This window comes from Cervus elaphus, chromosome 11 (genome assembly GCF_910594005.1).
Source record: "Cervus elaphus chromosome 11, mCerEla1.1, whole genome shotgun sequence".
Taxonomy (NCBI): domain Eukaryota; kingdom Metazoa; phylum Chordata; class Mammalia; order Artiodactyla; family Cervidae; genus Cervus; species Cervus elaphus.
Window position 1 is genome coordinate 89,543,624 of NC_057825.1, and position 12,749 is coordinate 89,556,372.

At 40.1% G+C, this 12,749-nt stretch overlaps 1 protein-coding gene across 3 annotated transcripts in view; it reads left to right on the plus strand.

Annotated features, from left to right (window-relative positions):
- Positions 1–2,145: 2,145 nt before the first annotated feature.
- Positions 2,146–12,749, plus strand: part of ZNF638 (zinc finger protein 638) — a 130,467-nt gene continuing 119,863 nt past the window's right edge. For 2 of the 3 annotated variants that reach the window (XM_043918334.1, XM_043918336.1), the window contains exon 1: positions 2,149–2,275. In XM_043918334.1, coding sequence (XP_043774269.1) covers positions 2,160–2,275 — 116 coding nt within the window. In that variant the 5' untranslated portion in view covers positions 2,149–2,159. Of the gene's footprint in view, positions 2,276–12,749 lie in introns of all 3 variants that reach the window. The other variant, XM_043918335.1, reaches the window with a different exon arrangement.

Sequence of the window (12,749 nt, forward strand, 5' to 3'; positions counted from 1 at the left end):
ACAATTCAATGAATTTTAGTATATTCAAATAGATCTATGAAACCATCACCACAATAAATTTTAGAACATTTCTTTATCCCAGAAAGAAACCCCATACCTCTGGCCATTATCCCTAGTCCCTTCATCCCACTCCCAGCCATGGGCAACTACTAATCTTTGTTTCTACAGATTTGCCTATTTTTTGGATATTTCATATAAATGGAATTACATGATATGTGGTCCTTAGTGATTGGCTTCTTTCATTTAATATAATGTTTTCAAGGTGTTTCTATGTTGTAGCATGTATTAGCCCTTCATTCCTTTTTTATTGATGAATAATATTATACTATATGAATAGATCATATTTCTTTATCCATTCACCAGCTGACGGGCATGTGTGCTGTCTGCACTTTTAGACTACTTTTAGACATTATTCATAGACTACTATGAATAATGGTGCTATAAACATTCATGTACCAGTGTTTGTGTGTATATTTATTTGGGATTATATATGCAGGAGTGCAATTGCTGGGATAATTATATGTTTAACTATGTTTTCCAAAGTGGATGCATCATTTTACATTTCCCTCCACAGTGTAAGAGGATTCTAATTTCTCCACATTCTTGCTATATTAGTTTACTAGGGCTGCCAAAACAATATATCACCTACACGGTGTCTTAAACAACAGAAACTAATCTTCTTACAGTTCTGGAGCCTGGAAGTCCCAGAACAAGGTATTAGCAGGTTTGGTTTCTCCTGCAGTCTCTCTCCTCAGCTTGGAGATGGTCACATTCTTGCTGTGTCCTCATATGACCTTTTCTGTGTGTGTGCATGTCTGCTGGTGTCTCCACTTTTTATAAGGACGCTAGGCATATTAGGTTAGGGCCTCACCTTATGACCTCATGTCACTTTAGTTACCGAGTCTCTAAAGGCCCTATCTTCAAATACATACATACATATGTATATAAAAAACATTATTGAATTTATATATATATATGTAAAACATTATTGAGTAGGAAAATGGGCAAAGGATATGAATAGAATGTTCACAAAAAGAAAGTTTCAAAAATTAAGTTTGATAAATACTGTATAGAGAGATGTGGTGGAAATGGTGCCCTGAAAAATTGCTGTAGGAGCATAATTGAAACAAAAACTTGATGCAGTCATTAAAAAGTTGTTCAAGATATAATGGAAAGTGAAGAAAAAGCAGGGTGGCAAAACTGTGTAGAGTACTTTGGGTGTGTGTGCGCGCGCGCGCGTGTGTGTGTGTGTGTGTGTGTGTGATAGAGGAGATTGTGGAGAAAAAAGCGAATATTTATATATTGCACAGAATGTCTCTGAATAGTTATGCAGGAAATTTGTTAACAGTGGTAGCCTAGAAGGAAAGAAAACTAGGGACAGTGGATGATGGAAACTTTGTTTTCATTGCATATCGTGTATTTCTGACGCTATTTAAAATTTAACTATCACACATACTATCTAGTCATCTTTAAGGAAAAAAGAAAAAGATGTGTGGATTGTGTATCACAGCCACCAGATATTAGGGTATTGGATATCCAGGGTATTTATTAGTCTTTTTAGTTCTCGCCTGGCCTAAATCTCCCTCAACGCTCTCCCCTCCTCGTGCAAAACATTACTTTTTATATTGGAATGCACCCCATGCGGGCTCCCCGATTTATCTGTTTCCGAATCTGCTTCTGCACCCGACTGACCGCGACATCCTCCAAAGTTGGGGCTGTTTCCCATTGCCGTCTGTCCGCAAGCACCGCGGCTGGCCCTCGATAGGTGGGTGTTCTAGAAACAGCACACGAAGAAATGTTTGTCTAGAAAGGGAAAGAGACCCCGCAAAATCAGAAGCGTATCCCGCACGTCTTAGATCTTTTATTTGCGGAATGTGTTTTCCCTCCCCTATCCTCATTCACCTGAAACCCACTGTTCTAACCAGGGCCAAAAGGAAACCGGGCGGTGCCTTGGCCGCAGCGTGAGGACCGCCCGGCTGCGGCGTCGCTAGGAAGCCGGGTCTGCTCCGCTCCGCCCCTAACTTCCCGCCCTCCGCGCTCATTGGCTGTTCTCAGGGATGGGCGGGCCCCCGCCGCAAGGTGCCGCGCGACCGGGGACTCGCGGGCGGCGTGAGCTGAGAGCACAGAGCTACGTGGATTCTGCGCTAAAGCTGCCGGCAATGCCTGGAGACGGCGCTCCCGCCAGGGATACAACCCCCGCGGCGACTAGAGCCGCGACTCCGAGCTCCGTCTCCTCGACTGCCGTGGCGCCGCTGACTAGCGACCCACTGAAGAGGTGAGCGCCTACCGGCTCCCCGCAACCTCCTGTGCTCGGGGGCAGTTGGCAGTGGGCGGATAAGCAGGGGCAGGCAGGCAGGCAGGGTCCAGGCTAAGGCACCGTCGCGTCGTGGGGTTAGGACACCGCACCCCACTCAACCTCCGGCTGTCACTCCTGGGTCGACTGGTCTTTAGCGCTAAGCAAGTTGTGTTTGCTGAGGCTCTCAGCCCGTCAGCTAGCGGTGGAATGTCTCACCGGCGTTCGTCTCTCGACTTCGCGGTCCCAGTAACTCTTCTCAGATCCAGACGCGCGCAGTGGACGCGGCGCTGTGCAGGTGGGTCTGGGAAACAGCGATTAAATAAACGATAAGTTACACTGAGAGGTTTTGGGGTGGGAGTGGGGTGATGAGGGGTCGCCAGATAGCCTCCTGTTCGACTGAAGACAGTGAAATAGCTGGGATGCACTCAAGCTCTTTTTAAAGAAATTAATCTGTAGAATTGCATAATATGCTATATCTCAGCCAAAAATAGTGTTTGATGTCAGGGTAGTCACTTGAAGTCAACACTGACACGTTTGTTTCTTAAATAATACGTTTTGAGCTTTCTTATTTTAGAATAATAGATTTCTCTCATTAGAGGAATTTCTTGAAGTACAGGAAAATAAAAGAAACTATGTGAACTGTTTTGAGGTTTTTTTTTTTTTTTCAGCCTTCATTTTTGAGGGATAAATGGCAGCCCGCTCCAATATTCTTGCCTGGAGAGTTCTATGGACAGGGGAGCCTGGTTGGCTGCAGTCCGTGGGGGTCGCAGAGAGTCGGACACGACTGAGTGACTGACACACTCCTTCCCGTTTGCTTAGGCTTGTTTTCACCCGCCACGGCATACCCAGGTTCCCGAGTTTGGAGCTGAGTGAAAAGGCGCGTGCGCCGCCGCTCGGGTCCCACGGGGCGACCGAGGGAACTCGGCCACGCCCCGCAGCCCCGCACGGCGGCGGACGCTGGTTTGTCCCCAGACCGGGAAGGAATAGCCGCCCGCCCGGCTGCTGGTTGCCGGGATCTGCATGTTTCCCGAGTCCCCAGGAAGCCGAGCTGCACGCCTGTTAGGACGCCGCTCAAGTCTCACTCGGTCCGGGGGGCGCTTCGTAGCAACATCGGCTCTCTTTTCACCTTTGTGTAAGAGTCTTGTCTCCGGTCCTTAGAGCAACTTAAAGAAATTGCTCTGACAACCCAATACCAATACTGTCCTGCCCTCTCCCAGTCTGTGGCTTTTGTTGCGAGTAGACAGGAGCCAGGAGTGAAGAGAATGAAACACATTTTGCAGAACGAAATTCTGGTATTCCGCCTGGTATTGTGTCATGATTCTTGGCGCTGGTTTCCGGTTCGAATTCTGGTGGCATTGTTTCAGTCGGCTTTGTCCTTTACCAAGCCCCCGTGGGTTTAGTTTCAGTCAAAAAGGAGTGCTTATTTCTTATCCTGTAAGGGTTAGGAAGAGGGATTGCTGGCATGAGAAAAAGGTTCTGGAATTTAGTCTGCCTCCTTCCGAGATTCAGATTACGGATTTTTTTAAAAAATGAGAGCATATTGGAGATTTCTATGTAGTATAGTGTAATTCTTGTTCTTATCAGGGAGTTGGAAAAAATAGAATGCCACTCTTTATTAAGTGATTAGAGAAAGTATATATATATTTGAAACACTTTAAAATTCCGAATATTTCTGTTGTTTCTCTTGTAAAATAAAAAAGGACTCTTATTTCAGTAAGTCTCTTTTTGCATGTGCTCAAAGGACTTGGCTTGTGTTTGGCCATCCCTAGTTGTCCTGATTCTGAGTGACTTCTTACCTGAATTTTAAATGTATTTTAGGGAGGGTAGTTGAGAGAGCTATAAATGTATATAATCAATACCTTTTGCTTCTGGGCACATTTTGTGAGGGCCAGGAAAAGTTATTTAGCACTCATCTATGAGAATGTTTTTGTTGTTGTTTAGTCACTGAGTCCTGTAGGACACTTTTCCAACCCAGGAACTATAGCCTGGCAGGCTCCTCTGTCCGTGGAATTTCCCAGGCAAGAATGGGCTGCCCTTTCCTTCTCTAGGCAATCTTCCCTACCCAGGGATCGAACCCACATCTGAATTGGCAGGCGAATTCTTTACCACTGAGCCATTAGGGAAGCCCATCTATAAGAACTTGTTGGGGATTAAAGAATTTGTTGGGGATTGCTCTTTTTGAAAAAAAAAAAAAAAATTATGTTGCGTTCATTATGATTTCTGGAATTTTATAGTATGCTGTATCTCACCCAGAATAGTTTTTGATGTCAGTGTAAGTCATCAGAATGCAACACTGAAACTTGTTTCTTAAAATAATGTTTTGAACTTTTCTTATTTTATGGTAACAATATATTTTTCATTAAAGAAATTTCCCCAAATACAGACAAAATAATATATATTGTTTGAATCATCAATTTTGAAAGATTATTTTTTTCCTAACTTACTTTGGCCTGCTACTACAGCTAAGTACCCAGTTCACAATTTGGAATGGTGTTAGTGTTAAATACGCAATTTGGGAGATTGGGGGGCTTATTTAAAAAATACTGTTTCTCCATTGAAATGTCAGCACCAGCAGAGGCTATTATGGCATTTTCTTAAAGAAAGGGATGTGATGATAAAATGCTTTAGTAATTTTGAATATTATAACCACTAACACTAAATGCTGGAATTTTTAAAATGACATGTAGGAAGGTTTTGAGAACTTAGATCTTTCTGTCATTTCTCAGTGATGTGTTTGAAGCCTCAAGATTTTCCTTGCAGCATTTCTGTAAGAGCTGTGGTTTGGTATCAAGGCTAGTAACCTTCTTTTGGACTTTTTGACATGTTACATGAGCAAAATTTTGCAGTTTAGGATTTGAAGGTTTATATGGTACCTGAAGACTCACAGATCAAATTAGTAAAGCATCCTTTGTCATTTCCCTTAAGTACCTTATATTTTCTTTCCCATTACTGTCAGGTTTTTGAAAGGCATATCACTTATAAAAATTCTTCATTATTTTACATACACTTGACCCAGCAATTCCACTTCTGAGAATTTATTCCAAGGAGTGGATTTGTACACAGGGTTAGTTACTGGATGTTTGTTATGATGTTGTTTATGATGATGGAACTTTGAAAACACTAATTGTCCCTACACAGGGTAATAGTAAAATAAAAGAAATTTGATAAAATGAGAAAATGGTCATAATATAATATCAGGATAAAAAAGAACAAATTCTGTAAATTTCTGAATATTATCCTATTTTGGGTAAAAGAAGTATGAAAAGATTGAATTGTAGTGAAGCTTATACTTGATTCAGACTTGCCACTTTGAGAGAAATTCTCCTGCATAGTATAGTGATAAATTGCAAGAAGGAAAAAGAAAAGGTTGTGTTCACATATCTAGGCATTGAAACCATTCTCTCTCTGAAATAATCATCGAATACCTAGAGATGAATGGGGAGTTTTCAAGTATCCCTGCTTATCTACAAGGTTTACTCCTTTTTACTTTATTTGAACCTTTTAGTCTTATTATAGATTAATAGATTTTTTGTGAGGATTCAAAGACTGGCAGGTAGGTTCTCAGGTTGCCGTGTAAGTATGCAAGTTCAATATATGTGATAGGATTGCCCTGATGTACATCAAAATGTTAAAAGTTATCTCTGGAGAGATGAGATTTTGGGGTATTGCTTTTAGTATTTTCATTATTTCCCAAGATGTTGAAAAAAATTGTATTTTAATTTTATACCAAGATAAAGAAGTATGACTTAAGATTTTTTTCTCCAAGTAGTCAATCATTTCACAGGGTTAAAGATCAGAAAGTTAAAAAACGATGTACGATGGAAAGGCTCCCTCTTTTGCCTGTTCTTCATCTTCTCAATTCCCATTCCTTCAATTTGCCTACTCTGGGTAGTCATTATTACTAGTTTATTGCTTGTCCTCCAGAGATATTTCATGCATTTCCATATCAAAATGGATTTACATTTCCCCCTTCTTAAATGTATTTGTAGTTTTCTTCCATTGCTTTTTCCACTTGACAGTGTATCATAGAAATCTTTTCATATCAGTATACATAGCATCCTCAATAAATTTTTTTTCTAAAAAATTATTGTCACAGAAAGAAAGAATAAAGGTAGAAAATGGACCCTGATCAAAACACTGAAGAGGCAATTAAAAGAAGAGTTTTCCTCATGGTTGTTGGGGTATTGAGTACAAGGCTCTCTTGCTTAGTGAAGAGGAAATCACTTTGAGGACTGATGTAAGGAACTGTAAAACCTTGCAGTTTAATTAACCAGTAAATTACTTTTAAAATGTTATTGCAAGATCAAAGTAACAATATATGTCATTGAAAAATTAATTCGGTTCTTAAAAGTTTACCACAGAAATATGGGACACATTCCTTGTTTATTTCCTGGGAGGCAACTACTTTCAATTCTTACAGCCTTTTCTTCTGTTATTTACCTCTGTCTTTCTAAAAAATACTTTATAACTACTTCTTGACTAAAATTATTTAATGGCTTTTTGATAAATTGAGAACTGATAACTTAAGATGAGAATTTGGCTCCTTTTCTCTCTATTCTATTTTGACTTCTTCCATCCTCTCAATTGAGATTTTATTTCAATATTTTGTTAAATCAGCAGTTAGGTTTTATATTATTATGACTAGGTAAATATGATTAGCCTTTTAACCAAAGATAAACTAAGATTGCTGTTTTATCTTTTCCAGTTACTCAAATGCCCTCAAACAAATGCAAGAATCTATCAGTTATTTTTTCCCCTAAGACTTCCTGTCTCTAGATCTCATTTTTTCCTATTTGTTTATTTAGCAGATTACATTCCATTTTAGGTTATTACAAACTGTTGGGTATAATTTCCTGTGCTATATTGTAGATCCTTGTTGCTTATCTATTTTATGTATGGTAGTTTGTATCTGTTAATCCCATACCCATAAATTTGTTTTCTATGTCTGTGAGTCTGTTTCTGTCTTGTATATAGATGCATTTGTATTACTTGCACATACAAGTGATATATAGTATTTGTGTTTCTCTGTCTGACTTATTTCACTACACATAATATTCTCTAGGTCCATCCATGTTGCTGCAGATGGCAAAATTCATTCTCTTTTATGGCTGAATGATATTCCATTGTGTAAGCCAAGAGTTTGTTGATGGGCACTTAGGTTGCTTCCATATTTTGGTTATTATAAATAATGCTACTGTGAATATTGTTTGTTTTGAATTGGAGTTTTCTTTTTACTTCTGGATATGTGCCCAGGAGTGGAATTGCTGAATCACATGGGAGTTCAATTTTTTGGAATTTATTTATTTATTTTTGGCTGCACTAGGTCTTTGTTGCTTTTCATGAACTTTCTCTAGTTAGAGTGAGCCGGGGCTAGTCTCTGTTGTGGTGCGCCAGCTTCTCATTGAGGTGGTTCTCTTGTTGCAGAGCACAGGCTTTAGGTGTGCAAGTTTCAGTAGTTGCAGCACCTGGCTCAGTAGTGACCCATAAAATAAGAATTGGATGCTATGAAGGGACTTCCTGGCAGTCCAGTGGTTAAGACTGTGCTTCCAGTGCAGGAGGTTGGGGTCTGAAACCTGGTAGGGGAATTAAGATCCCAGATGTCGCACAGTGTGGGCAAAAGAAGAAAAATGGAATTGGATGCTATGAAAGAAAGCAATCAGAGAAGGGGGAAGTGCTCTATAATATTAAGTATATGATAGCCAAGATGGAATTCTGAACAAAAGGGAGAAGATACAGTTCTCCTGGTTTGGTGCATAGCTGGGACTTTCCTTCTTGTCTCTCCTAGTTTGGATCGTTTGTTACATAGATCCAGCTTTGCTTCACTCAGTCACTTTGGTGAAAGACTTAGTCCAGTACTTTCTAAGAAAGGATAAATTTTCTAAGTCTTTGTGTGTCTCAGAAATGCCTTTATTTTACTCTTATACTTGATTCTCAGGTACACTTCTTCTGGCGCCCTTCTTTCTGGTATTCTGAAATTTTATGCTTATGTCACCTTACTGTGGTTCTTTTTCTCATTTATTGGGCTTTGATGCTTTCAACCTTTTTTCCCCCTAGTCTGCTGAAATTTATTTCGCAAATTCTTTCTTCCCATTTAAAATGTTCTTTTTTTTGGCCACAATTCATGACTTGAGGGATCTCAGTTTCCTGACCAGGGCTTGAACCCGGGCCATGGCAGTGAAAGCTCAGAAGTAATCACTAGGCCACCAGGAAGCTCCCTGTTCTCTCTTTTTCTTTGGTGTTTTAGTCCTCCTGGATTGATCCTTTAGTTTTCTTCTTTCTTCTTCTTTTTTTTTTTAAATCCTTCTCTCTCTCTTTTTTTGTCAACTTCTCAAGGCAATTTTTTTCAACTCAATCTTCTAGCACTTCTATTTACTATTAAATTTTGATGATCATATTTTTAACTTTCACCGTCTCTAATTGCTTCTTTTCATGCATTCAGCTCTTATAGATGTATTTTCTTATCTTTTTAAAGATATTAATTATAGTTTTATTTTTGGAGTTTTCTTTTGCTTTTTCCATCGTCTCTGCCCTTTGTGGTCCTTTTTCCCGTTTGTTTGACTTTTCTGTTTCTCCAGGGAGATGCCTGCAGTATTCTGTAGTGTGGGAATAGTCCTTGGTGTTGACATTCTGGGAGCAGGGCCAATGAAAGGGAATATGTCGAGATTACCTGAGACTACTCCCAGGACTTACTGGGTGGTCCAGTGGTTAAGACTCTGCACTCCGAATGCAAGGGACCTGGCTTCAATACTAGTCAAGGCATAGATCTCATATGCCACAGCTAAGCCCTGGTGCAGCCAAATTTAAAAAAAGAAAGACTGCCCCCAAAGTTCAGTGACCCACTAAGAGGATCTCAGCATGTAGACACACTTGTGTGAGTGTGCTCACACTCTCGGTCGCTAAGTTGTGTCCGACTCTTTGAGACCTCATGACCACCATGCTCCTCTGTCCATGGGCTTTTCTAGGCAAGGATCCTGGAGTGGGTTGCCATTTCCTCCTCTAGGGGATCTTCCCTACCTGGGGATCGAACCTGCATCTCCTGCATTGGCAGCTGGACTGAGCCACCTGGAAGCTGTGATTTAATACAGTGAGAGGATACAGCATAAAATTGGCAAGGGGAAAAGGTAGGTGAGGCAAAGTCCAGAGGAAAGTAGGCGCAAACTTCCAGAGTCCTCTCCCACCGGCGTGACTCAGGCTGTGCTGAACTGCTCCAGCAGTGAATTGTAGCAACACGTGTGAAGTGTTGTCTATCAGGGGAGCTCATTTGTGACTCAGTACCCAGGGTTTTACTGGGTGCTGCTCACATAGGTACCCTCTGCCTAGCACACACCAAAATTCCAGACTCCCAGAAAGAAGGCAAGTCTTCTGCACAAATCGCATTGTTTGTGTTTCAGTTCAGTTCAGTCACTCAGTCATGTCCGACTCTTTGCAACCCCATGAACCGCAGCATGCCAGGCCTCCCTGTCCATCACCAACTCCCGGAGTCCACCCAAACCCATGTCCATTGAGTTGGTGATGCCATCCAGCCATCTCATCCTCTGTCGTCCCCTTCTCCTCCTGCCCTCAATCTTTCCCAGCATCAGAGTCTTCTCGTCAGCTCTTTGCATCTGGTGGCCAAAGTATTGGAGTTTCAGCTTCAACATCAGCTTTTGTTTGTGTTTAGGTGCATTAAACCACCTTTATCAGTTAGGGAATGGTGGGAACCTTGAAATCAGTTTTGCCATAGAAGGGCTAGCCTTGCTAACAGGCCTTTCAAAAGGACAGCAGTCATAGGCCTACTATGTGAGTTCTTTCCAGCGTAGGAATTGAGGGCCCCACAGTTTAACATACCGTTGACACTTGGACAATGTGGGGTTGGGCTGTGCAGGTCCACTTGTACATGGATGTTTTTCAATAAATATATTGGAAAAATGGAGATTTATGACAATTTGAGCAACTGGCAGAATGAATATCTTAGATGTAGATACTGTGCCTATCCTTAGATAAGCATAAGGTGAGTGATATTTAATATAAAATGAATAATGTGTTAGTTTTTTTTACTGTTTCATAACTTCGATTTCAAAGAATTACATTACCCATTACAGTATTGTATGCCTGTCTCTTCCTTTCGCCTAATTGGATCAGCCTATTATCCCAGGTAAGTGGGTTTTTTTGGATTAGGAAAATGGCAACCCAGTCCAGTATTCTTTTTTTTTTTTTTTTAATTAGTTGGAGGCTAATTACTTCACAACATTTCAGTGGGTCTTGTCATACATTGATATGAATCAGCCATAGATTTACACGTATTCCCCATCCCGATCCCCCCTCCCACCTCCCTCTCCACCCGATTCCTCTCAGTATTCTTGCCTGGAAACTTCCATGGACAGACGAGCCTGGCGGGTTTCAGTCCACGGGGTTGCAAAGAGTCAGACAGGACTGAGTGACTGAGCACACACACAGGTGTTTTTTTTTGGAAAAGATAGCAATGTTTCCAACATTGTATTATGAATATGACTATAATATTGTATGCCATAAAAATTTTATAATGACTTATTCATTAGTGGATAGGCTAACTGTAAAGCAGTAGCATTGATTACACTCGGCTACCGTAAGACAATCATGTTGCTTCTTTGTCATTACTAATGTGTGAATTGTTATACCTATAAATATACATTTCTTTTTCACATTATCCTTTCATTTTTGTTGTCTAGTGTTAGTAATACATTAGATATCTACTGTGTTTTGTATAAGAGAATATGATGTAGGTACTAATGATTCTTTAAACAGATGTATACTTACAGTATCAATAAATACAGTATAGTGCTGTAAATGTATTTTCCCTTCCTTATAATTTTCTTTTTTTAATGTATTTTTAAAAGTTTTAGTTGGAGGATAATTGCTTTACAATGTTGTGTTGGTTTCTGCCATGCAACAAGGTGAAGCAGCCATAAGTGTACACATATCCCTTCTCCGTCCCACCCCTTTAGGCGGTTGCAGAGCACCAGGCTGAGCTCCCTGTCTTACACAGCAACTTCCCACTAGCCATCTGCCTTACACATTGTAATGTGTGTATTTCAATGCTGTTTTCTCAGTTCGCTCCACTGTCTTCTTCCTCCCCCACCGTGTTCACAAGTCTGTTCTCTAGGTCTGTGTCTCTATTCCTGCCCTGCAAGTTGGTTCATTAGTACCGTTTTTCTATATTTTCATATATGTGTTAATATACAATATTTTTCTCTTTCTGATTGACTTCACTCTGTATGAGAGTCTCTAGGTTTGTCCACCTCAGCTCAACTGACTCAAATTCATTAATTTTCTTAATAACAATTTCTTTTCTCTAGCTACTTTATTGTAAAAGTACAGTGCATAATACATAAAACGTGTCAATCAACTGTCTGTGTTATTGGTAAGGCTTCCAGTCACAGTAAGCCGTTAGTAGTTAAGTTTTGTGGGAGTCAAAAGCTGTAGGTGGATTTTCCACTGCATGGGGATGGGGGTCAGTGTCGCTAAGCCCACATTGTTTAAGAGGCATCTGTACGGGGTTTCTCTTAACCTCCTTGTCTTCTGCCTAGTGCCCTATCCTTGTCCTCTACTGGTGGCCTGGAGGCTGGAGCCTTCCACCTACCGTAGGGCAGACAGTCACCTGTTTGAAACGGAGTAAGAGAGTGGCTCTGAGTGAATAGCCAACATGTTGCTGTTTACTTGTCCTATAACTAGGACCACTAATATGGTCTCAGTGTTCCTGAGATCCTTTCCATACTAACACTTACATGATGTTTGCCTTTTTCTTACAAGCATACAGTGCAGTTTCCTAGAGGCCTATAGTGTTACTATATACTGAATGCAGAAATATAAAGCAATGCCACTCTTCTCACTAATTTATTTTTTGTTTTGGAAAATATAATTATTTTTCATTAAAAATCATGAAATTATTTTTAAATGGACTAAAATTTTTAAATAATTTAAATTTCTCAGTTTTTTCTTAAGATAATAAATCTAATAGCTACATATAACCCACATAAACAAAAGTTTTTTGGAGTGTCAATGCTTTTTACTTATGTAGGTCCTTGGACCAAAAAGCTTGAGAAACCTACATATCCCATTTTTCTGAGTCTTGCCATTTGTCCTTTTGCTGGTTGTCTATCTATACCTGTGTGGTCCAGTATGGTAGCCACTAGCCACATATTTAACTTTTAAATATAAGTTAATTGAAATGAAATAAAATAAAAATTCTGTTTCAGTCTTACCAAGTTTCAAGTGGTCAATAACCACACGTGGGTAGTGGCTACTATAATGGACAGTACAGATCTAGAACATTTTTATCACTGCAGAAATTCTGTTGGACAGTACTGATCAAAGCTGTAAAAATTTAGAAGCTGTTCTTATTTCTTCCCCTTATTCTTTTCTACTCTTATGCTCTTTGCTTACATCATGATAGCTGAGCACATAAACATATATTATTGGTTCATAAAACATTTCC